Source organism: Lutra lutra, chromosome X (assembly GCF_902655055.1).
Source record: "Lutra lutra chromosome X, mLutLut1.2, whole genome shotgun sequence".
Lineage (NCBI taxonomy): Eukaryota > Metazoa > Chordata > Mammalia > Carnivora > Mustelidae > Lutra > Lutra lutra.
The window spans coordinates 79,845,551-79,872,129 of record NC_062296.1 but is presented as its reverse complement, the minus strand read 5'-3'; the positions used below and the strand labels follow the sequence as shown (position 1 = coordinate 79,872,129).

Below are 26,579 nucleotides of genomic sequence, written 5' to 3'. Positions count from 1 at the left end.
TAAAACTTTGCTTTTCTCTAGACCAGGATCCAAGATACTGGATTTGTTTTCTTTTATCCTATGTTTTTGGCATGGATATTTGATTTTGATTCCCATTTGTGGCATTCGTTCAGATTAATATTTACGGAGCACCATAATTGTGCGAACTGTGTGATCTTGGTGAAGTCATTTAATCTCAGCGGGGCTTCAATTGATTCAACCCTCTACCTTTATTCCTTAATTGCAGAGTGGACTAGAATAAGGTTTCTTATATTTTGAGGAGCTGCCTGGGGGATTGGGTTATGGGGGGACAGGAGGAGGCTGGGCGGAGACCGAATACCCTGGTGAAGTTGGGGCAGGCACCATTCCAACTAACCTTGGCCTCCACCACTCCAGAGCAGCTGCACTTTTATGCATCTCATCTGTCCACAGAGACTCCTTAGCCAGTTGTCTTTTCTCTGTAACTGTGGCCTTCTAGCCCTCTTTTCATTTATGCCCTGATCCTTTTATATCCTAGATTCAGAAGATAATTTCTAAATTTCCACAGTCATAAATGGAGGGTATTGGTGAGCTACTGTTCTAGAACAAAGGGGGAGAAAGGGATAAAAATGGAAGCGGTGAAAACAAAAGAGATACATGGGAGAGGTAGAAAGATGAAAAAATATGAGCTGAGGAGAAAGAGATGGAACAAGAATGAAAAAGAAATGAAAACACATATAATGAAGGAAAATGGTGTATTTGTCACCTGAACTTGCATTACTTATTTTTATAATCATCCCTTAAGTACCTTTGCATATGGGATTAACTTTAGTGAGCCTAGAATTTTACTTTGATGATTTTCTGTGCGTGTGTGTGTGAGACTGTCTCGGGTGCCTTGTTTTTCTGTATTTCCTTATGTGTCAATTGATTTGGGATGAGAGTAAAAGTTCTTGTATTAAAAATTTATTTTTCTGGTATGATTCAAAAATAGATTCCCTCTTTGATCTGTGTTAGTGTTTGAGAAAACTGAGGAGCTAATCTGTTTTACTGGTAGGAATTAAATAGTTTCTACATTATTTGAGGTAGTCATGCACACCTACGTGTAATTTGTGATTTTAATTTTTTTTTTTTTAAGGAGCTGATGCTGCACACATGGACGGTGATCAAATTGTTGTGGAAGTACAAGAAACTGTTTTTGTTTCAGATGTTGTGGATTCAGACATAACTGTGCATAACTTTGTTCCTGATGACCCAGACTCAGTCGTGATCCAGGATGTTATTGAGGATGTTGTTATAGAAGATGTTCAGTGCCCCGATATCATGGAAGAAGCAGATGTGTCTGAAACGGTCATTATTCCTGAGCAAGTGCTGGACTCAGATGTAACTGAAGAAGTTTCTTTAGCACATTGCACAGTCCCAGATGATGTTTTAGCTTCCGACATTACTTCAGCCTCAATGTCTATGCCAGAACACGTCTTGACGAGTGAATCCATACACGTGTCCGATGTTGGACATGTTGAACACGTGGTTCATGACAGTGTAGTGGAAGCAGAAATTGTCACCGACCCTCTGACAACGGACGTCGTTTCAGAAGAAGTACTGGTAGCAGATTGTGCCTCTGAAGCAGTCATAGATGCCAATGGGATCCCTGTGGACCAGCAAGATGATGACAAAAGCAACTGTGAGGACTACCTTATGATTTCCTGTAAGTCTTGGGGTACCGTGATTGTCAAAGGTATTTTTGAAGGCTGTCTTTCCTAACTTACATCAGGGGTGAAATTTTTCTTGACTTCTATAAAATTAAAGTAAATCTCATAGATCTACCTGCATTGTTTCAGTTTGGAGCCTATAAGATAACCCAAAATTAAGAAAAGTGAAATGGTGCAGAGTAAAGAGGCGTTTCTCTATAAGGACACAATAGAAAGATGAGATTTCTTCAGTCTAGAAAGACAAAGATGGAAAGGAGTAGAACTGAACTTTCTGAAATCATGAAGGATGTGATTAGGCTGTTATGAGCCTTTATTAGAATTAGGAATCCTCTTGAAACTAAAAAGGAGTTCAACTTGGAAAAAAGTGTATAACCAAACTAACATTCTTGTATATGGATGCACAGTGCTACTTATGTACTACTTACGTACTTACTCTGCTTACATGTGAAATGCTATTTCTATAACAGCATGGAAAAGAGCTCTGGCATAGTATTGAAACTTTAAATGATTCCAAAACATGATTTCAAGTATGATGGACTCATAGTAGGTTATTGAAGAAAGTAAGGTGTTTTGGAACACACTTGAACATTTTTAACTTAACGTCTGGAAGGATAGCTGTGTCTTTTTACAACCTGTTTCTTGGTACCACTTTCAAAGATAAAATCCTCAATTGGATAGACCACAGTCCTGACCCAGTATGGGGATTCTGGTGCCTTTAGGAACTAAACGTCAAAGACTCACAGACTATTTGCTTATATAAATTCACAAGACTGTTTGCTTTGCTTGAATACCTGTTACAATAGAGGAATTTCACATAACATATGTTGGAGTCCACCAGCATTTTAGGAAATACCTTTTAAAAGCTCCCGATTTTGGAAATCGAGAATTCTTTGTGTGAAGAGGAAGAAAACGCCTTCATTGAACACATGTGTTTGGTTTCCCTACTCTGTGTTAGACATTGTTGTAAGTAGTGCAGATATGGATAGGTGATAAATACATAAAACCATTGTTGCTAGAGAGCTCACAGCCTATTGCAGGAGAGAAAGAGAGGTTGCACTGTGATGCAGAGACATGACCAAGTTGCTGTGGAGACAAGATGGAGTTGCTGACCTGAGCTCAAGGATGAGTTCTAGTTTTTACCAGGTGAAGAAGGGCATGAGTTGGGAGACATTCCAGGCAAATTGTGTAGTATGTTTAAAAAGAAAAAAAAAAAAAAAAAAAGTCCTGGCCTTTGCTGGGAATGATGGGAACTTTAGGAGGTACTTGTATATCTTTGGGTACTTCTTGGTGAATTCATTAGAACAAATTTCTTGAAACAATTGCTAGATCAGAGGGTATACACATTTATAAGTCTGATGATATTGCCTTAATATTCTGCCTAAGAATAACTCCCCCACCAGGTTTATGAGAAGATCCATTTCCCTACACAACTGACCAGCACGGTATTATTTTCCTTTTTAGTTTCTGCCAATCTCACAGGGAAAAATACGATAGCCATTTGAAGTTTGAGTTTATTTTAGCAAGATAATTTTGATAGTGATACAGAATAAGAATAGATGAGGGAGAGACTAGTGGTAGAGGTTAGTTGAAATGGTTTATTTATGAGATAAAGAAGATCCTAAGTGCCTTCATAGGAATGGGGACGAAAGGGGGAACTAGATTCAAGAGTTCAGGAAGTAAAATGAATGGGATTTGGTGACAGATATAAATAGGGGTGGGGAGCTGAGGGAGAAAAAAATTCATGGAGGAGCCTAAGATTTCTGCCTTGGGGAATTGGGTGCTAGGCATGTTGTTACCTGAGAGGTGGAGATTTGGTACAGAGAACATGATTTAGGACCTATTAGAAGTTAGAGTTGCTCACTGGGGTCAATCTAATGGATGTTTTTTCTAAGCAGTTGCTAATAGGAATTTGCTGCTTTTTTTTTTTTTAAGATGTTATTTTTTTATTTGACAGAGAGATCACAAGTAGGCAGAGAGGCAGGCAGAGAGAGAGGGGGAAGCAGGCTCCGCGCTGAGCAGGGAGCCCGATTCGGGGCTCTATCCCAGGATCCTGAGGTTATGACTTGAGCTGAAGGCAGAGGCTTTAACCCACTGAGCTACCCAGGTGCCTCTGGAATTTGCTGCTTTTGAGAGGGTTTGTGGCTAGAGGAAGAAATTTGGGACAATAAAATACAGATAGTATCTCGTGTGGAAATGGGTGGTGGTTCCTCAGAGAGTGCTTGCCAAGTGACAAGTATGGGTCCTTTAGATACTCAATAAGTATATGGAGAAGAGCGCATGAAAATCAGGAGGTTTTGGGAAGTGGAGGAGAAAAATCTTTAGACCTTTTTAATACTGTTAAAGATGAAAAGAATTTCTAGAATGTCATCACTGAAAGGAGATAGTGGACCTGTTCCGTTGAGCAATTCGAAGGTCATTTGTATCTTAATTAAAATAGTTTCGGGCGCCTGGGTGGCTCAGTGGGTTAAGCCGCTGCCTTCGGCTCAGGTCATGATCTCAGGGTCCTGGGATCGAGTCCCGCATCGGGCTCTCTGCTCAACGGAGAACCTGCCTCCTCCTCTCTCTCTTTCTCTCTCTCTCTGCCTGCCTCTCTGCCTATTTGTGATCTCTCTGTGTGAAATAAATAAATAAAATCTTTAAAAAAAAATAATAAAATAGTTTCAATACAGCATAGGGCAATGGAGAGGAGATAGAAGAGCTGAATGGTAATGGATTGAGAAGTTGGTGGAAGTGAAGTAGGTGAAGCGATTTGTATAAATGGCCATTTTGGTCTGGGAAGGGACAGAAGAGGCAACAGTATAGCTTTTGATGTTTGGCTGGATAGTGAAAGTGTGTTGAGCATATGTGTTGTCTTATATGTGCAGGACACAAACCATTGGATAAAGAGACTAAAGATAAGGGAAGGGTTACCAGGGGTTACCAGATGGAGCAATTCCAGAGAATTCCAGAGAAGGGGGAGGGAATGAGGTCCAGGGCAGCCATGGAGGGCTGCTGGGTGAGGCCTAGAGAGGAAGAGGGACTACCTTCTCTGAGACAGAGGCAGTTAAAAGGAGCTTTAGAATATTGGGAGCAGGTGCCTGGCTGGCTCAGTTGGTAAAGCATATAACTTTTTTTTTTTTTTTTTTTTTTTTTTTAAATAAATCATGTAGCTCTTAATCTCAGGGTTGTGAGTTTGAGCCCCACAGTGGGTGTAGAGATTACTTAAAAATAAAATCTTTTAAAAAGGTAAATAAAGGGATGCGTGGGTGGCACAGTCAGTTGGGCATCTGCCTTCCACTCAGGTCACGATCCCAGGGTCCTGGGACTGAGTCCTGCATTGGGTTCCTTGCTCAGTGGTGAGCCTGCTTCTCCCTCTGCCTACCACTCTCTCTGCTCGCTCTCTCTGACAAGTAAATAAATTTTAAAAATAATTTAAATAAATAAATTAAAATGTTGAGAGCTATTTTCTTTGTGCAGCAAATTCATCTGCCAATATGGGATGTACAGAGGTTGGGTGGAAAGCTGAAGAATAGAGGTGACGAGTTGAAAAGCCTTAGTTTTAAAGGGAGGGACCCGGGCAGGAAGCTTAAGAACTTACAGGATAGATTATTTAGCCGCGTTGAGGGGCTGGCTGAGATTGGGAGTCTTTAGTTTGTATGTCAGATGTGCCATTCAGTGTGAAAACACCATTTTGAAAACACCACTACCAGATTTTCTGTTGTAAGACCAGGCAACCCAGAGGCAAGGCTGAAGAAAGTAAGGAGTTGGGTTCATCGTACTTTATGAGGGCAAAGGGCAAAAAGGATCTGGTGAAATATTTAGGAGACAGCACTCTTGGTTCTCCTTAACTTCCCTTTTCATTGGAGCTTGTTTGCTAAGGAGTAAGATGTATAGCATTGGTTTGACCTGTAGCTTCATACTACCTCTTGCCTTCTTCATTACTCTTTTAGGAAGTTCAGCCCTCCAGGAATGTCATTAAAAAAAACCCGCCAAAAGTTGATTTAGTAAGGGTTGACATAGTATACTAGATTCTTTGTTTCTTTATTAAGATTTTATTTATTGAGAGAGAGAAAAAGAGCACACAAGCAGGGGAAAGGGCAGAGGGAGAAGCAGACTCTCCACTGAGCAGGGAGCTGGACACAGGGCTCATCCCAGGACCCTGAGATCGCAACCTGAGCTGAAGGCGGATGCTTAACCGGCTGAGCCACCCAGAGACCCCAGTATACTAGAATACACTGTATTACAGAGTCCAGACTTACAGAATTTTCATTAAAAATCTTACAGTCCTCTTTCTTTTGGTCCCTGGGTTTCTGCTATTTTATATAGATTTTAATGTTCCTTAAAAAGCAAATAAGGGGCGCCTGGGTGGCTCAGTGGGTTAAAGCCTCTGCCTTCGGCTCAGGTCATGATCTCGGGGTCCTGGGATCAAGCCCCGCATCGGGCTCTCTGCTTAGCAGTGAGCCTGTCTCTCTGTCTACTTGTGATCTCTGTCTGTCAAATAAATAAATAAAATCTTTTAAATAAATAAAAAAAAAAAAGCAAATAAGGATGGATACAAACTTATGTATTGTTATATATTTTATATATGTATATAAGTTAATAGTACAGTGATAGTTTTTTCTTTTCTTATTTTAAAGATTGATTTATTTACTTTAGAGATAAAGAGAGTATGCGAGTGGGGGGGGGTGGGCAGAGGGAGAGAGAGAATTCTTAAGCATACTCCCCGATGAGCACAGAGCCTGATATGGGGCTCAGTCCCAGGACCCTGAGATCATGACCTGAGCCAGAATCAAAGAGTTGGCCGCTTAACCGACTGACTGACCCACCCAGGTGCCCCTATTCCTTTCCTTTTAAAATAGAATGTCACATCCAAGCTCAAAGAATACAGAACACACGAACACACACACACACACACGTGCATGCATTACCTAATCCCCCTATATTACTGTAATGAAAAGGTTTGATTACTTTTATTTAAAAAAATTTTTTAAAAACACTATTTATTTATTTTTGGGAGAGAGAGAGGGAGAGAAAGAAAAAGCATGAGTGGAGGGGCTGAGGGAGATGGAGAGAGAATCCCAAGCAGACTCCATGCCAGGCCGGGAGCTCGACACAGGGCTTAATCTAACGACCTTGAAATAATGACCTGAGCTGAAACCAAAGTTGGACGCTTAGCCAGCTGTGCCATCCAGGTGCCCCTGATTGCTTTTAAGTTGGGTTTAGGGATGGTGACTTTGGAGGGGGTGATGGTGCCTTTTGGTAGTATCTGTTGTTCTTTTGCAGATACTTCATTCATTTTTCCTCCATTCCATACCATCATCCCTTTTCCTTTCAAAGTATAATCATGTTAAAAAATTTAATTTACTACTGGCTTTGGAACAAACCAGTTGAACGCTTTGGAATTAGCGTTTCTCCTGTTTCTGCCTCCCAGTGCTGCATTTCAGCTTAAAACCAAAATTGATTTCAGAAGTTTAGGATTGAAAAAGGCTTTGTGGTAAGCATATAGGGGAACTAAGGTCTGATTTTCTCCATGATAGAGAATGCAGAGATGCTGTTACTAGCAGTCAACTTCAGTGCTTTTCATAAAATGATGAGAGATAGTAGTAGTATCTAATTCCTATGATATTTATTTACCTCATTGGTCAGAGAATATGAACAGACATCTAAATACTCTTCAAAAATTTCAGTAAGTCATTAGATCTAAGAGCCTAATAAACAGCTTTTAATAAAGTCTTTAAGTGTCTATCCTGGCAGATTTCTTCCCTCTGAAGGTCTCATTTAAAATGATGATAAAGGGGTACATGGGTGGCTCAGTCGTTAAGCATCTGCCTTCGGCTCAGGTCATGATCCCAGGGTCCTGGGTTCAAGCTCTGCATCGGGCTCCCTGCTCAGCGGGAAGCCTGCTTTCCCCTCTCCCACTCCCCTGTTTGTGTTCCCTCTCTCGCTGTGTCTCTTTCTGTCAAATAAATAAATAAAAATCTTTTAAAAAAACTAAAATGATGACGGAGTAGCAATCCTCATTCTTTACAGTGTCCTGATGGTGTATATAGACACAAATGTTCTTTGTCACACTAGAGCTGCCTTTGAGGCCAGGATGACCTCCTTATGCCATCTCTGCAGTCTAGATGTTATGATTGCTTCTGAATTTGATGGTCGTTGTCTTGAAAATAGGAAGTACCCACTGCCTCTTAGCCATTGATATATCTTCTTCATCAAACCCTATGCCTGTTAGTGTGAAATAAATATTAATTGAATATATGAAGGCTATAGCTGCAAGTCTGTAGGCATTGTGCCACATTGAAGGTATTAATAATTCATTTCTTCCCTACCAAAAGCTGTTGGTTCTCACTTGGTTCTGGTTAGGCTAGATACGGTGGTACCGCTTTAGAGCACTTAGAGAGCTTTCTGGGTCTCTGAGGTGGAATGTTTGAGTCATCCATGTGTTAACCAAGTTGTTTTTTAGTTCTCTTTTAATCTGAGACAGCTGCCAGACATCCCTGATTTCTTTGCAGTGGTCTTCAGCCTCCTGGAGTTTCACTTTGCAGCTATGTAGTCAAGATGCTATTTTGTTCAACATCAGTTTGTACAATAGGGAAAGCTGGAGAAGATCTGGTGATGGTGAGTCAGGCGCTGCCTTACGACAGCTGCGCGCAGCAAAGTATTCTCTGGGTGCCTCTGGTATTACCATGAGCAATGAGAAGTCACTCTTTCGATCTTGTTGACATGTCCCCTGTCTTTTAATTAGAACAGTTAGAAGAGGAACAGGAGCTAGGTATTCTTTCTAATCCTAGATTCAACTTAAGTGTTGAAGTAAACTTTTTTTGGTAACAGCTTTGACACATGTAACAGCGTGTAACACATGCCAGACTGTTCGCCCATTGGAAGTGTGCAATTCAGTGGTGTTTAGTGTGTTCACTCACTTGTGCAGCCATCATCAGACTTTAGTAAGTTGTAGTTACCCCAAGGAGAAACTTCATACCCTTTAGCTATCACTCCCATCAGCCCTCTCTGTCCCTTCCAGATCTAAGCAACCCCTAATCTGCTTTCTGCCTGGATAGATTTGCCTGTTAGGGATATTTCCTATAAACGGAATCCTGTAATACGTGATCTTTATGACTGGCTCTTTTCACTTAGCAGGATGTTTTCAGCATTCATCTGTGTTGCAGCAGGTGTCAGTGCTTCATTCCTTTTTATGAAGGAAAGACTATTCCCATCTTTCTCGGTGTACAGGGTGTATGTTTTAGTCCATTTGTAAGTTGTTTCTACTTTTTGGCTGTTGTAGCTATGATTTTAACATTTGTATTCAAGTTTTTGTGGACATACATTTCATATGTGGAATTGCTGGGTCATATGGTAACTCTTATGTTTACTCTTTTAAGGAAGTGCCAGCGTGTTTTCCAAAGGGGCTACACCATTTTACATTCCCACCAGCCGTGTACGAGGGTTCCAGTGTCTCCACACCCTTTGTAGCACTTGTGAATACTGTCTTTTTTTTTTTTTTAATCCTAGCCATCCTGGTGGATAGGAAGCAATATTCTGTTGTGGTTTTGATTTGCATTTCTGTGATGGTTAATGATGTCAAGCAGTTTTTCATGTGCTTATTGGCCATTTGGATATATTCTTTGAAGAAATGTGTATTCAGATGCCTTGCTCATTTTTAAGTTGAGTTACTTGCCTTTTTATTATTGAGTTGAAAGAATTTTTTGTGTATTCTAGTTACAAGTCCCTTACAAGATAAATGATTTACAGGTATGTTGTCCTGTTCTGTGTGTAGTCTCCACTTCCTTGATAGTGTCCTTTGATGTACAAAAGCTTTAAATCTTGATAAAGTCCAATTTATATATTTTTCTGTTGCTGTGCTTTTGGTCTCATATTTAAGAAACTGCTTCCTCTTCCAAGGTTATGAAGATTTACACCTGTGTTTCCTTTTAAGAGTTTTCTAGCTTTGGTTCTTCCATTTAGGCCTTTGATCCATTTTGGGTTTATTTTTGTGTATGATGTGAGGTAGATAAGGAGCTAATTTCATTCTTTGGCATGTGGATATTCAGTTGTCCCAGCACCATTTGTTGAAAAAACAATTCTTTCCCCATTGAATGTTCTCGGCGCTCTTGTTGAAAACAATTGACTGTAAATGTGAGGGGTTTATTTTTTGGACTTTTAACTCTGTTCCTTATACTAGTTCCTTATACTATCCTTATACTAGTTCCATGCTGTCAAGAGTGCCTTGTGAATTTGCAAAATTTAGTATACCCTCTATGTTAAAGTTTAAATTTTTAAGTCCAGGCAAAAATGCATAATTCAGTTTTAAAAGGTGTAACACAATAAGTGATGGCGACATTGTAAGTTCTTATGGAAAACACTGGTGCTTTGGGCATGCTTGCCTGTCTTACAGTAACATCAGGGGAAACAACTAATACACCTCTGCAGCATGCGGTCCTTCCGGTCAAAAATTGAACACTTAGCCATAGAGCCTCTTTTCTAATGTCAACCTATATGATGGCTTCATTTCATTTCTATACATTTTAATAAAATATGTGCTCTCAGTTATTTTAAGCAGTTTTAAAATAGATAAATTAAGAAAAATTATAGCAAATAATTAAAACTTAGAACCCTTTAAACTAGTTTGGTTAAATGAAAGTATGTCATAATTTTTAACATGTTGATTATAAAATTGGAAATTTTTACTTTGTTCAGACTATAAGCTTAATAAAAGTTATGACAGTGAGTGTGGAGTAATAATACAGCTGTCTTCTCTCCATTTAGCTGGTTTTATACACTAAGGCCAAAGACGTTTTCACTAAGATAAAGTTGATTTCGAAATACTGTTTTCTACAGTATGTAACTGCTTGTATAAAAGCTGAGTGATAATAAATCATTAGATTGGTTAGTTCTTAACTAATGCTTCTTAAGCTCTTTTGGTTTGGTGGCATTCATATAATTTAAGTCCATTTGAGTTCGTATTTCAGGAAGAGCTCAGGTGCTAATGTGTGGAACATGTTCATCAGACCTATTTTTTAAATGACCCTTGAGTCAGTTTGCAGGTTTGTTGTTAATAAAGGTCACTTTTCAAGGGGAAAATATTTAGGACTATATTTGTGGTTTGATTGTTACCAAGTCAAAATGGACAACTAAGAAAAAATTTTTTGATTTAAGCTGTTTTATCCCAGGAAAGATTGTAGATTTGTAACAAGTTGGTAACAATAAAAATAGGTAAGAGTAAACCTTCAATAAATAGTATTTGTGTGCCAGAACTTAGTGTATATTATTTTCTTTACACAGTCTTATAAATGTTGGTGTTATCACTCTTCTTAACATACTGGGAAACAGGATCAGTTTAAGTAACTTAACCAAAGTTATACATCCAGCTGGCATTAGATTGAGCATGTGAAATCAAGTGTGTTTTATTCCAGTGTCTGCCCTCTACTCTCATATTGCCTTTCTTGGTGTGTGTATGTGTATTTATATACATATGAGTATAAAGCTCCTACTACAAAGCAGTAGAGTTTGGCTTAAATACTGCTTATAGGTGGGTGGAGGAGGCAACTAGAATTCACTGGTTCTTAAAATTTATATTATTTTAAAAATTTTAACAATTTACAGTATTATTGAATAGCCAGTTTCAGCAGTGTTAGGAAATAATTTAATAATAATAACATTTTCTTACTTAACTCATAGCAGAAGCCATCAAGACAGCCTCCAAATCCTATTCCATTGTTTTTCTATCTAAAAAATAGATTTTTTTCAAATTTATGTTTAAATGAGAAAAAGAAATCATACATAAACTGTTATTTTTTACTTTTGCCCATATTTACTTTCCTTGCAACTTCATTCATTCAGAAACATTTCTTGACCAGCCACAATAAGCTAGGAACCTTGGCAGCTGTTAGAGATAAACAGTGCAAGTCTCTGGCTTTTTAGAGTCCAGTACACAATCCTGGAGGGAAGACAAACAGAAACAGGTCATTACAGTTGGTTGTGAAAAGATACAAAACTGAAAATACAAAGTATTTTGGAAGCGTTAAGGGCGAAAATGGGGGGTGTGTGCATTTTTGGTATACTTCTGTGTGCTACGTGCTGTGAAAGCATTACAAACCAGAGTTCTGTGGAAGTTTGGCTGAAGACCTGAATCTCTGTATTTCATCTCTACCCCTAACCATTTCCTTCCCTCTCATAATTATTTTGGAGCAAATTCCATTCATCATTTTATTCATAGGTATTTTAGTACATATATCTGAAGGACAAGGATTTTTTTTTTAATGAAACAATATCATGGTCACATCTTCAAAAAAATCATTTGAGGTGAATTCATTTGAAAGATGAGTGGGTGGGTAAGGCGGGAAGAATGGCAGGAGGGAGGAGGGCCTATTTAAAGGCAAGGAGATGTGAAAGATCTTGGAGTGTTCAGAGACTTACTTGTTGGCATGCAAATAATATCTTTGGCGAAGAAAATGGAAGAAATGGTGAGAAATAAGATAGACAAAATAGGCAGGGCCCAAATCATAAAGGCCCTTGAATGCACTAAGAGGCCCATTTTACCTTGTCAATGTGGGAAGCTGTTAAAGGGTTGTAAGCAGATTAATAATAACATGGTTAGGCTGGTGGTTTGGAAAGATCATCCTCATGGCAGTGTTGAGAGCACACAAGGTAAGAGTAAAATCAGAAACAAAAAGGGCATTATGGGAGATTTTAGTAGTTCAGGTAAGAAACTGATGATAGTTTGAAATAGCTCTATCAGTAGAGTTTGGCAGAAACTACTTCATGACATGTTTAGGAAGTAGAATTTGGATTAAATTTAGGCTTGAGGAAGAGGGGGAGTTCAAAGCTCCCTTTCTGGTTTCTGGCTTGTGGGGCTGGCTGGGCAGATGGCGAAACCATTACCAGAGGAGGAGCACGTTTGGACACGCTGCAGATCCGTCCACAAGGTTGCTGCTTGCGTCCGTCCACGTGGTGCCCCTGGCCTTCCAGTTTAGGTGTTCTGACCAGATGGTCTGATGTTAGCTCCTAGTTAAGCACAACTTTTGGTCATAGTGGATAGCTAATAAAAAATGGTTCTGGGGGAGGGGAGCGCCTGGGTGGCTCAGTGGGTTAAAGCCTCTGCCTTCGGCTCAAGTCATGATCCCAGAGTCCTGGGATTGAGCCCCACGTTGGGCTCCCTGCTCAGCGGGGAGCCTGCTTCATTTTGTCTCTCTCTGCCTGCCTCTCTGCCTACTTGTGATCTCTGTCTGTCAAATAAATAAATAAAATCTTTTAAAAAAAAAAAATGGTTCTGGGGGAGGGGAGCGCCTGGGTGGTTCAGTTGGTGAAGTGTCCAACTTGATTGTGGCTCAGGTCCTGATCTCATGGTTCTAAGATTGAGCCCTATGCTGGGGCTTAAGATTCTCATTCTCCCTCTCCCTCTGCACCTCCCCCCACGAAAGTGCTTCTGGGAATGAATGAGGAAATAAATCCAAACTTCTATGTTTAATGCATAAACTCTGAGGGTTAATACAATCTAATGGTTTATTTACTGATTCTCAGGACTGTTAGTGTGGGAGACATGGTAAAACATTTGTTTTATTCCTTTGTTCGTGGGCAGATTGTTGGATGTTTCTGTATCTTACCATTATTTTTATTTACTCTGTCAGTTTTGTTTCTTAACCATTTAGTAAACCACAGTATACAATTTTAGAGTTTAAAAAATATATATCCTCATGGGAATGTTTCTGAAATGTGAGAAAAGTCTTATTTAGGGAAGACATATTGAATAAGCTTTAACTTGTTCTGATGAAATTCAAAAAGATTTCTGTTAATCCGTCTAAAATTATTGCCTTTATTGTGGGCACTCTGAATTTTCGGTTTAATGTTCAGTGAGGATGTCAGTTGGATTTGTACCAAGAGTGAAGCAGTCAAGTAAGGCACATGTATTGTTGTCCTCCCCTCTCCCCACCAAAAATAAGATTGGGTAAAAAGTCTGTATCTTGAAAGCCTTAGAAGCAGTTGGAGCTTCAGATGAGCCTTGTGACTCATATTTACTGTTTATCTGCTTGTGACCTAGACAAAATTGTTCAACAGCTTGCCCTTTGAACAGATCTGTGATTACTTTGTGGGATAATGGGGGCTGGGCAGGGGAGAGAGAAATGAGGAGAGAGGGAAAGAAAGAACATGCTTCGAGAAATTCTTCAGTGTATGGCAACAGTGTTAGAGTCAGCCAGCTTTCCATTTGGATGCCAGCCCAGCTGGTCATTAGCTGTATGATTCCGAGCAAATTTACTGGTTTCTCTTTGGCCTTTGTTTTTTTATTTGTAAGATGACAGTCCTTCTACCTGACCTGTGGACTGGTTGGGAGAATTAGAGATCCTATGCAGCAGGCACGCAGGGCAGAGCCTGCCTGTTGGTAATGGCTAGTCATTATTGTCCACACGGAGTCTCTCTGTTAGTGGCATCACTAACTCTGGACTGGCTTCACGTAAGGCCTTCCTGTTGTCTGATCAGGGAATCCTTTGCTAAAGGCAGGCACAGGGTGGGATTGTGATAGTCGTTCCTTTCTTTTTCCCCTGAATTTATAGTATTAAGAAATCCATTCTTGGCTAACTAGATTTGGTTAGCTATGTTTTAGACCAATTTGGCAAATATTTTTCATAAGTTCTGTCTCTGACATCATGCTAGAGATCACTGTAACTTAGATCAGACACTTGAATGGCTCTGATCCTTTAATTCCCCTTCTGTAGAATACGCTAATTTCATTAAATCTTTGAATGTCTCCAGGAAAGCTTCAAGAGGTAAAGGGGATAGATTATAACTAATCCTCTGAAATCTTTTATATGCTATATAATGAAAATAAGATGGAATTTTAACCACAGAAAGAGGATTCCTAAGGAGGAAGCTAAGAAAGGGAGGCCCAAAAGTGAACTTGTAAATGTATTTATCTGCTAGAACATCTGCTTACTCAGCAGAATGCTTCCGGCAAGTTACTTAGTCTTAAGTGCTCAGGTTTCAAATCTGTAAAGTGGAGATAAAACACCTAAGTCATGGAGCTGTTGTCATTGATATCATGATAAAATAGAGGGATACCACTGACTGCAGTGTCTAGGACATAACAGTTGCTCATGAGCTCAGGTATCCTTTTAAGGGGAGCTGCCCATCTGTGGTTATTTTTTTTTTCAAGATTTTATTTATTTGTGTGAGAGAGAGAACGAGCCCAAGCAGGGGGAGCAGCAGGCAGAGGGAGAAGCAGGCTCCACAATGAGCAGGGAGCCCAATGCAGGACTTGATTCCAGGACCCTGGGATCATGACCTGAGCCGAAGGCCAACGCTTAACTGACTGAGCCATTCAGGTGTCCCTCGGTATTTTTACCTGCTTACACAGGAAACCTTAAGACATTAAATAATACCAAGTTTTTACTCTGTAGTTATTTTTCTTTTGATTGGATTTTGGGTTTAGAGGTTTAAAGATTGAAATGATTAAGTAGTAGTAAGATGATTGGGCTTACCAGAGTAAGTTAGAACAGGTTTTTGGTTCAGAGAACCAAATTCTTTCTTCAATAGCAATATTGACTGTCGGGTCTTCTGAAAAGGCCTGATTTCCCTCCATGATGTTAATCCTAACATTCACACTTAGGGATCTTGTTAAAACTTTAGAATAAAGATTTGTGTGTTCAGACTGTCCCTTGAAATAAATTATTTAGGATGTAAAATCATCTTTATTTTTCTTTCAAAATTAACCTGTTTTAAGATCTATTAGGTGGCTAGCTTCTGGTTCGGGAAGGCTGGGATTTAGTGACTAACTCCATGTTCTCCTTGTGGTACTTACTGGTCATGGTTTATATAGACTTGAAGCTTAATTAAGCTTTGTCCTTGAGACTGATTCCATGTAAGTAGCATGAGTTTTCCTTCTTAATTGTGCTTTCTGAGAAATCTATCCTTAAGTTTGACTTAATTCTCCATCCACGTAGGTTTTTCTTTGAGTCCTCCTTTTCCCAGTGACTCCCCTCTTGAAGCTTTTTTCTTTTTTTAAAGATTTCATTTATTTGCGAGAGAGAGACGGAGCGTGCATGCACACAAACAGGTATGGGGGGCGGCAGGCAGAGGAAGAAGCAGACTCCCTGTTGAGCAGGGAGGTCGATGTGGGACTGGATCCCAGGACACAGGGATCATGACCTGAGTCAAAGGCAGACGCTTAACCGACTGAGCCACCCGGGCGTCCATCCCCCCGGTCCACTGCCGTTGAAGTTTTTTACATTTCTGCTCCATTCTGAAGTAGTTGCTTTCTAGGTTTAATGCAATACAGACATTTTTCTGAAATTTTCCTTCTCTTATTTCCCCAGATTAATCCACTGTTTTATGGATTCCCTTGCCATCTTCTTTCTTGATTTACTCCCTTATTGTACTGGACCACATATTAAAATAACTTCCTAAGGAGTATAGATTGTGTACTAAAAATATTTTTATTCTACCCGTAAATGGGATTGATAATTTGGTTAAGTACAGAATTCTAGATTAAAGAGAATTTTCCTTGAGAACTTGTGTTGCAGTGTTTCAATGTCACCTAGCATCTAGTGTTACAGTTTAGGAGCTTGATGTCATCTTGACTCTCATTCCTTTGTAAGTGTTTCTTTTTATTCTGAAAGCTTTAAAGATCTTTTTATCCCTCCTGGTCTGAAATACCATACATTTGTGCTTAGCTGGGTATAGGTCTTTTCTTGCACTGTGTTTTCAATAATGGTGAGTTCTTTGAATCTAAAGAATCTTCAGGTTTCTGAAATATTTTTATTTATTAATACAATATATTAATTGCAAGAAGAATCTCTGAAAGAAACAGAGTAAGTATATCCCAACAATTGTCTGAACCTCTGTGTTCCATTATGATAGTCATTAGCCACATGTGGCTCGTTAAATTTAAGTTTAATTAAATGAAAAATAAAATTAGGTGTCTATTGTCTAAGTTGCACCAACCACATTTCAAGTGCTGAATAGCTACATGTAGCTAGTGCAGATAGAGATAGAGAACATTTCCAATGTGATCTTTTTTAAAAGCCAAAGAGGAGATGCAGAAGTTCAAAGAATATATTATAAGACAGTAGAGGCATCTAGAAAATAAACTAACAAAATTCAAAAAGAAGCTGAGGAGAAAAATAAAATAGAATCAAGATAAAAGCCACCATAAAAGCAACTATAAGAATAAATATGCCTCAGTAAATAAGCATGGGCAGAGGATCCAGCTTTAGGAAATCACAAAAATGAAATGGTTAAGAAGAAAAAGGTGCAAAAATGATTATGGAGAAGAAGGCTAGATACAGGAGACAGATAAAGGAGGTAGACACATAAGGGGAGTTCTCAAAGAAGGGAACAACCAATGAACTACAAAAATATTTATAGTGGAAGAAATTTTCCAAAAATAAAGATTGGAATCTTTCACTGAATTTTCCTGAAATAAAGATCAAATCTTTCTTGTTTCAGGAAATTGATAGAATGATAAAACCAGCAAGTCATAATCATAGTAAGGTTTAGTGAAATTTAAGGATAAAGAGTTGTAGGGACATCCACACAGAAATACTCAGTGTTTGAAGGGAGTGGAACAACTCTTCAAAGTTCTGAGAAAATGTAACTTAAGAATTTTATACCCAGGGCGCCTGGGTGGCTCAGTTGGTTGAGCGACTGCCTTCAGCTCAGGTCATGATCCCAAAGTCCCGGGATTGAGCCCCACATCGGGCTCCCAGCTCCATGGGGAGTCTGCTTCTCCCTCTGACCTTCTTCTCTCTCATGCTCTCTGTCACTCTTTCTCTCTTAAATAAATAAAATAAAATAAAAATAAAATAAAGAATTTTATACCCAGCCAATGTATTCTTCAAGTGAGGGCCATAGACTAACATTTTCATGTCAGCCCTATTTGGTAATCTAAGCAAACCAAGGGATCATTCAGTATAAAGAAGTCTAGAATGGAGAAACTGATAAAAGAGTTGGTAGTGAGCATTGACATTCCTTTAATATTTAAGTAACTATAAAGTATTTGGGACAGGGAGGGGCACCTGGGAGGGCCCCACTCTCAATTTTGGCTTAGGTCATGATCTCACAGTCATGAGATTGAGCCCAGCATTGGGCTCCAAGCTAAGCGTGGAGCCTGCTTAAGATTCTCCATCTCCCTCTGCTGACCCCCATCCCCTACAGGTGCGTTCTCTCCTTCTCTCTCAAAAAAAAAGGGGTGGGTGGGTGGGAGGGTATTGATATGTTCATTTCCATATCTTTCATAGTAGGATGACAGTAGATACTGGCCTTAAAATTGATTCGTGGGGCGCCTGGGTAGCTCAGTTGGTTAAGTGTCCAACTCTTGGATTTGGCTCAGGTCATGAGATTGAGCCCCACATCAGGGTCTGTGCTGGGCATGGAGCCTGCTTGAGATTCTCTCTGTCCCTCTCCCTCTGCCCCTCCCCCCCACTCTTGTGCATGCGCTCTCACTCTCCTTAAAAAAAAAGTGATTTATGTATTATAAGCAAAATATGACTCTAAATGTTTTTGTAATATATTTTTTCATCTTTAGAGGTCTAAGAACTAGTAACATAATGTCTGGCATTTACTTGAAGATTAGCATTCATATATTTAAGAAATGAATGTTAAATCTTTTCTGTATATCAGAGTGTATTATAGACACTTGGGATACATCATTGAACAAAACAGTTGCCAGTGCTTTTCCCTCCCTTATGTTGTAGCAGAGGTACACAGACATAAATAAGTGATGTAATATACGTGATACCTTCTTGGGAAGAAAACAGAGGTATAAGGAGGATTCGGGGTTGCAGATGTGGGCAGGGTTTGCTGAGATGACATTTGAGCAGAGACTTAATTTTGAGATACCTGATAGACTTCAAAGACATGTACGAATCTGAGTTCGGGAAATAGGACTAGAATGGAGATGCAAAATTGAGAGTTACTGGCATAGAGATGAGATTTAAGCTATATGACTGAATGACATTGCCAAAGGAGTGATTGTAAATAAACCAAGACCAAAAGCCAAGCCTGAGGTTGGCAACATTAAGAGGCCGCTCCTGCAAAGGACTAAGGACAAAGGACTAAGGACGCATGGCGGGTGAGGGAGGAGGAAACCAAGAGCTTACATCCTGGAAGCCAAGTGAGGAAGGTGAATCAGAGTCAAAGGAATGTAGAGAACGGGCAACCTTGATGAACAGTGTTGGTGAAATCATGGGTGCAGTTGAAGTGAGTTTAGAAGATACGGAAAAACAATTGGAGAAATGGGGAAAAGAGGTTTTGTTATAAAAGAGGGGAAAGAATAGTTTGTTTATATGCTGATGAAAGTGATCCAGTAGAGGGGCAGAGATGCCGGAGCAGTCAAGAGGGGGCAGGCTAGGAATGGAGGTGATTTGTCTTGGTTATAGGCTGGGTTTGGCTGCTGGTCGGTGAGTAGAGCTGATGGTGAATCTTCGATTGTTTCACTTGTTCTCAGTGAAGTAAGAGGATTGTCAACTGGGAATGAGGATGGGGAGGTGAAATTAGAGATTTGAGCAGAGAGGATACTAGAAAATGAGAGAGAGAGAGAAAGTAGCAGAAACAGTTTGCTTCAGGTTTAGGGTCACGGCTTAAGATGGGACCATCGGGGTACATGCGTGTTTCCGGTCAGATGTAACCACCCAGGCGCTGGTACAGAGGCAGAGAGGAGAATTGAAATTAGGCAAGTCTGTGGTTCTCTCAAGCCAGTATGATGGAATGAAAGGAGGGAGAGGGCAGGGGATCAGAGAGCAAGGGAACGAGATTGACTGTGTAATTCAAGTTGAGTTCAAGTAAATGATAACATAGTATTTTTTGTTTAAAAATGACATATTACACTATCCAGTTTTCATTAAAATATCTGTTCACTCTTTTATTTATAAATATGCATAATATTTACTTATAAATATTTACAAATTTATAAAAATGTATAAATAATATTTATAAATATGCATTTTTATTTATAAATATAAATATGTCTGAATAATGATCTATAAATTGATAGTTCTAAGTGGTAGGATTTTGATCACATTTTAATTTCCTTTTATACTTTAAAAATACTTCTCTTTGGGGAGGCCTAGGTGACTCACTGGGTTAAGCAGCTACCTTCGGCTCAGGTCATGATCCCAGGGTCCTTAGATTGAACCCCATGTTGGGCTCCCTACTGAGTGGGGATCCTGCTTCTCCCTCTGTCTCTGCTCTTCCCCCTGCTTGTGCTCTCTTGCTCATGCTCTCTCTCTCAAATAAAAATAAAATCTTTAAAAAAAAAATACTTTTCTTGAACAGTAAACTGCATGATTTCTACAACAAATTACATACAAGTACAAGAAGCATAAAAGAATAGAAATAAAAATGTATTATTTAAGTTCAGGGCACACGGGTAGTCTAGGGCCTGATTGGGGAAACAGGATTGAAAGCAGAAAGCACTTTGGTCAGAGATTGCTAGACTGTGCCATTTGTATTTTATTTGGTAGAAAATGGAGTACCATTCTGGGCCAGAGAGTAAGGCAACTGGATCTTTGTTTTAGGAAAGCTGACTGAGGCCTATGTCTAGGGGTATTTGGTAGGAAATGTAGGAAGAGAGAGATAAATGGTAAAGATCTTTTATTTTTATGATGTTAATTTGTACAAAATGCAATCCCATCGCAATCCAGTATCATACATTTTTCTGTCTTGGTAAAAATTATACTAAAATTTGTCTAGAAACTTAAGTGAAAGTAACCAAACAGTATTACCTATTTCATAAGGTTTTCATGAGGAGTGAATGGTTACATTTTAAGGGCTTATCATCATGCTGGGCATGAGGTATGTGGTCAGTAAATGTTACCATTATCCATCATGACCATCATCCTTCCTTGTTACATAGATTCTCCATCAGCTTAATTTTACTGATCTTTTAATTAGATCAATGTTCGTTTAACAGTTTACTTGAGGGCACCTGGGTGGTTCAGTTAAGCATCCAACTCTTGATTTCAGCTCAGGTCTTGATGTTAGGATCGTGAGTTCAAACCCTGTGTTGGCCTCCACACTATGTGTGGAGCCTACGTAAAGAAATAAGACGGGTGCCTGGGTAGCTCAGTCGGTTAAGCAACTGCCTCTTGATTTTGGCTTAGGTCCTGTTCTCAGGGTTGTGAGGTTGAGCCCTGAGTCCTGTTCCCTGCCTTGGGCTCTGTGCTGGGCATAAAGCCTGCTTAAGATTCTTGCTTTCCTTCTCCCTCTGCCGCTCCCCCCCCACCCCGGCGTCCCCCACCAACACTGCCGCAGGTGGTTGTACACTCGCTCTCTCTTTAAAAACAAAAAAACCAATTTACTTGAAGTGATGTATTTCCCACCCCCACCCCAGTAATTTTTCTCTTCCAGAAACTACTGGGTTTTTTGAGATATTGATGAACTATATTTTTAGACACCGTTATATCTGTAACATTGCAAATAAGTATCCCTCAATTTTTGGTCTTCGAAGAGAATTTACTGAAGCTCCCTTCAAGCAGTATAAAGTCCTGCCTATGTTTTGCTATAGTTTTGCTGTTACTAATGAGATCATGGGTGAGTCAGAGGTTTCTCAGTTTTGAAGTTTATAATACTGGATAAGTTGTAAAGATTATTATTATGTAAGGCTTGAGGAAACTGTTAGGCCAATTTTACTTCAACAAAAATAGAAAAACTGGGAAGAAAATTCACTAACATCGTGAAGGAGTCTCTGGTTGGTGGGACTATTGGTGATTTTTTTAATTCTAAATTTTATACAGTAATCATACATTTTTTTAAAAACCAGAAGATGAAAATAAAGGTCTGTGTTCTAAAGACAGGCACACCTTTTCTCTCTCCCATCCCTCACTCATTGGTTCACTGACTTTGGGCAAGTCACATACCATCTCAGAGCCTTTATTTCTTTATCTGGAAAAGGTAAAGATCAAATAAAAGTACAGAGAAATGTTAAGGAAATAGCAAAATACCATGCAAATGGTGATCATTATTAGAAGTAGTCTTAATTTCCAGAAATTATGCTCTTCTATTTTGGAGAGGCCTTGTTCCAGAGCTCTAGGCCTTCATCACTACATTAGGAGAAGGCACTTGGGCGGAAATCATACGTATGATGACTCAGTTTTATCCAAGGCTTCTTTGTCTGTTTTTAGAAGTTCATTTTTAATGATAGCTTTAAAAGCACAGAGAAATTTTGAGTACTTACCAGGACCATCAAAGTAGGTTTTTTTTTAAAGTCACTTTTGTAATTTTTCATATTCAGAGTAATTTCATAAGTTCAGTGTGGGGCACATTCTCAAGGTGAAAACCCAGAGGTGAATTCTACTTTAGTCTAATAATAGAATAGCTTGAGCCTGTATATTTGAAATGTGTTTTCCCCACATATTTACGAAAGCAAGCAAAAAGGTCTTTTGCTCTAAATTATAGATAAATACGTGACATTTTGCAGGCTCCAAAACGACTAGATTTTTCCCGTCATCAAAGGCTTCATCTTATTAGTACCAACAAACTAACATATGCTAGAACAGCCAGCCTGACCTTGTTCTTTGTAAACACAAGGACATTTGATTTTCCATTATCTGTTAGAATCAGTTTTGCCAAACCTTGTCCAAAAAGGGCAAGCTTCATCAACAGTATCTAACATTCAGAGATGAGTTTTCTGAATATGTAACAACAGATTGAAGCAGGCCTCTGCAGCTAGTGTGCTGGGCTCTTCATCCTTGTAATCTCTATCTCACCTTGAAATTGCAGAGCTACCTTTAAGAAAATAGCCTTGGTTCAGTCAGCTGGGTATGTCCTAAAAATATTTAGCTTTGAAAAAGGGTAAGTACATAGCAGGCCAGAAATAAGGACCTAATGCCAGTTTTTATAAAGCATTTTATAAACCATTTTTATAAAGCATGGTCAAGATACTTGAATTTAGTTAGTCATGTGCAGAGTTCAGGGAACCTCTCTTGTTTTTTCAAACCACAAAGAGTTTAACCACCTGGTCTCTGAACCTGCATATTGTGAAGCTTGTCCTGGATCAGCTCATTTTCTCCAGCTTCTTACGCTCTTCACCCAGTTTGCCATTTTCTCCTGGTAACCCAAGCCCTTGCCTCCACTTTCATATCCACGGTTGAAGCCACCAGCCACCAACTCCTCCAGCTCCCTGCGTGACAGCCTTCCCCCTTCACGCGGCATGGCCGTGTTCGCATCCGTGTTTACCACCTCGAGTCTCAGAAGGGTAACACATTGCTCCCCCTGCGTAAGGAGAATTTCTTCATCTTAGCCTCTTAATTTCATCTTCCCCTTTTCCTCTGAGATCTTGATCCGGAAGTTTTCCCATGTCCTCTCGCTTAAGCTTCTTCCCTTCTGTTGTATTTGCTCCCACAGACTGAATATGCTTAAGTATTCTTATCAGTTAAATAGAAAAGTCCTTAACCCTGTGCCCCATTCTAGTTACTGCCCCTATGTTCTCCATTTTAAAATTGGATTCTCTGAAGAAATGCACACCGTCCATTGAATCCTCACCCCACTTTAATATGACCCCACATATATATGTGTGTAGCCTTCACTACACTGCTTTTCACCAGGAGCCTCAGTGACTTCCAGGTGATTACAGTCCGTACAGACATTTCTCCTTGACTTGGGTGTGCTCTGCATTATTACCGTGGGCCTTACTAGGTTTCCCAAACCTGTGTGTCGGCCTTCAGTTTCAGACTCAAATATCCAGCAACCGTCTTCCTGTCTCATTCATTGAATTGTTGGCTCATGCACATTCTGAGCATCTGCTATCACCAGACTCTTGTCTTTAAAGACTGATGAGTAAAGTGACAGGTTCTGCTCTGTCAGTGGGGAAGATGGGGGAAAGTCTCTGATAGTGACAGTACAGTGAACTGTGTACTTGGAGAGAAGCAAGGAAAGGGTGCTGTGAATATAGAAGAATTGGGACAGGCACCAGCCTGAGAGCTTTTAGGGATGTTACCTTTCAGACCTTAAATTAATTAGCCATGTAGGAAGAGAGAACACCTAAATCAGAAACCCCATAGTTATTCTTGGCTCCTTTGTTATATTCAGTTTTCACTCTTGAGTCCTACCATGAGCCCTGAGACAGGGCTCCAGTCCCGCCTTCTTCCCCATCCGTCCTACTTCTGTCCTGATTTGAGGCCTTGTCCTCTGTTGCCTGCATTTGGGGGTGGGGAGGTGTTACCTGCATTTTTGCGGTAGACCCACAAGTGGTATCCTTGCTTTATGTCTCCATCCCTTGGCATCCTCTTCTCTAAAGGTCACCATGGTGTTAGCAAAATGGCGATCTGCCATTCTCACTGCTCTCCTGAAAAGTCTCTGCTCAGAATCTCTAAATCTCTCCACATATCTGGCTTCACCCCTACACATTCTAATTCTGTGGTGCTGGCGGGCTGGAGCCTGTGTTCTTTGGTTCCCTAAGAGATATTGACACCTGACCAGACTGAGAAACCTCTGACCTACCATTGTCAAGTCTGAACCCCTCTGCCTCCATGACTCCCCCACTTGGCTTAGCAGTCAGCCACATTTCCCACCATGCCCCATGTGTCTACTGGTCTAGATAAAATCATCCCATTTTGTATGAATCCTGTTAGGGTATTTGTAAAAAGGACTTTCCAGAACACAACATTTTACTTAACTATCTGCTATTGTTATTTGTAATGTGTTTCCTGCCTTTTCAGTGGATGATGCTGGCAAAATAGAACATGATGGTTCCTCTGGAATGACCATGGATGCAGAGTCGGAAATTGATCCTTGTAAGGTGGATGGCACTTGCCCTGAAGTCATCAAGGTGTACATTTTTAAAGCTGACCCCGGAGAGGATGACTTAGGTAAGAGGAAATCTTCACCATATTATGCATCCTGATCAGGCACATCAACCTGATTTCTTTTGGCTGGTTGAGATTACAGACCTTTGAAATCTTGTCTGAAGATAACTTTTAAATAAGGATTTTCACGCAGCTGTGGAAAAGGATATGAAATATACTAAGGCAAACGGGTGGAAATGAAGTTTTCAGATAAATTCTCAGAGCTGTCATCTTCCCTGATAGGTGGCACCGTAGACATTGTGGAGAGTGAGCCTGAGAATGACCATGGAGTTGAATTACTTGATCAGAATAGCAGTATTCGTGTGCCAAGGGAAAAGATGGTTTATATGACCGTCAACGACTCTCAGCAAGAAGATGAAGATTTAAGTAAGTAGGTGGCATTTTTGTGGGAGAAAGTCTTATGTTTCTGTAACTCTCTTTTTAAATACGGTCAGTATTCAAAGGAAAATAAGTGGCATTATTGTAGAGATTGTTATGCTGCCGTGTGCCTCCAAGGGCAGTCTCCCAAGTGCCTCCAATAACTCTTTGTGGATGCATAGAATGTTGCCTTACAAACACGTTAAGGTGAAAGCCAAGAAACAAATGATTCGTTCAACAAATACTTGTTGCCTGCTTAGGACTCTGTAAAAGTTCTAGGTGTGTAACACTTGAACTTTCTTTCTACTTGTCTGTTACCTGAATTCAAATAAAAATGCCTTTCCTGTGATCTCTGTAAACGTGGTCACAAAAGTTGATATAATTTCCTACTTAGATGTCGCGGAAATCGCTGATGAAGTGTATATGGAGGTGATCGTAGGGGAGGAGGATGCAGCGGCGGCGGCGGCAGCCGCTGCAGCGCACGAGCAGCAGATCGACGACAATGAAATCAAAACCTTCATGCCAATAGCCTGGGCAGCGGCTTACGGTAAGTCCCTTGGCGGCTCTTCAGACGGACTTGGCTCACAAGTGGGACTTCATGATTGAAAACAGTGTCTGTGGCCTTAGGTGTCCAAAATAGGAAACACCACTACCCTGTAAGGGTTACTTGATTTGAACAAGAGGACAGTTAAGATGATAAAGTCTACTCTCTGTGTTTATTTATAACAGGAATTTCCTCTGTGTGTGTATTACATAGAAGGAAGTACTGCAAGAAGTACACAGGCTTTCAAGCTGAACCTTTTCATCTTGATCGTATCTGGCCCATGACTTTACAGTTTGGGGAGACGACACGGGAGTTCATGGGACAAAATGCTGACATGTGTTTTTTAGATTTGGAAGCAAGGCCTTTCCTGCTGTCTCACTATAATAAATGCGGTCCTAAAACCCATTACCTAGAATGGGGACTTTCTGTCATTCATGAGTATCATGGCTTACTTTTCATTGTTATAGTTAATAAAGCATCCCTAATTTTTTATAGTTTATAATACTGTATGATTTTGTTTTTTAATGCGCATTGTTAGGTAATAATTCTGATGGAATTGAAACCCGGAATGGCACTGCAAGTGCCCTCTTGCACATAGATGAGTCTGCTGGGCTCGGTAGACTGGCTAAACAAAAACCAAAGAAAAGGAGAAGACCTGATTCCAGGCAGTACCAAACAGGTGAGGGCACACAAGTCCCACAGCGCAGCGTGCTTGGCGAGCTCTCAGATGAAACTCTAGTATGTATCCACAGAGGTGTTGTGATGGCATTTTAGCTGCTAGACCACATGTAGCTTTTGTGTGTGGAATTTGAAAATATAATTTTAAGAATTCAGTGATATTCATGAATGATTGCCTGGGATAAAAAGAAACAGGGAATGGATCAAACGTGGATGGGGGAACAAAATTCAAAACTTGGGTGGTTTTTATGTGGAAATGAGAAGAAATCCCTCAGACATGTTACAAGCATTAACTGTTTTAAAACCTAAATTAACACAAAGAATTGGATCATGTTGCCTTAAGGCAGGCTTAATTTACAGAGCAGTAGGACAAGTACCTCAGTTTACCTGACCCTATTCCTGTCTATTCGCGGATGGTGATTTGCATATTAAAATTTTCATAGATTTAAGCTTTATTGTCAAGTGACACAAAATTAGGTTTTTCGGAATAACCAAAGCAGGAATTGTGATTACAAAACTTGATTTTTATGAAGAATTTTCTGCCGATTTCTAAATTGATAGAGC

The 26,579-nt window shown here is 39.8% G+C and overlaps 1 protein-coding gene across 5 annotated transcripts in view; it reads left to right on the top strand.

Moving 5' to 3' along the window:
- Window positions 1-26,579, top strand: part of ZFX (zinc finger protein X-linked) — a 57,998-nt gene that overhangs the window by 27,040 nt on the left and 4,379 nt on the right. For 4 of the 5 annotated variants that reach the window (XM_047715280.1, XM_047715279.1, XM_047715278.1 and 1 more), the window contains 5 exons: window positions 1,094-1,663; window positions 24,290-24,439; window positions 24,659-24,802; window positions 25,188-25,340; window positions 25,876-26,016. In XM_047715280.1, coding sequence (XP_047571236.1) covers window positions 1,094-1,663; window positions 24,290-24,439; window positions 24,659-24,802; window positions 25,188-25,340; window positions 25,876-26,016 — 1,158 coding nt within the window. The other variant, XM_047715282.1, reaches the window with a different exon arrangement.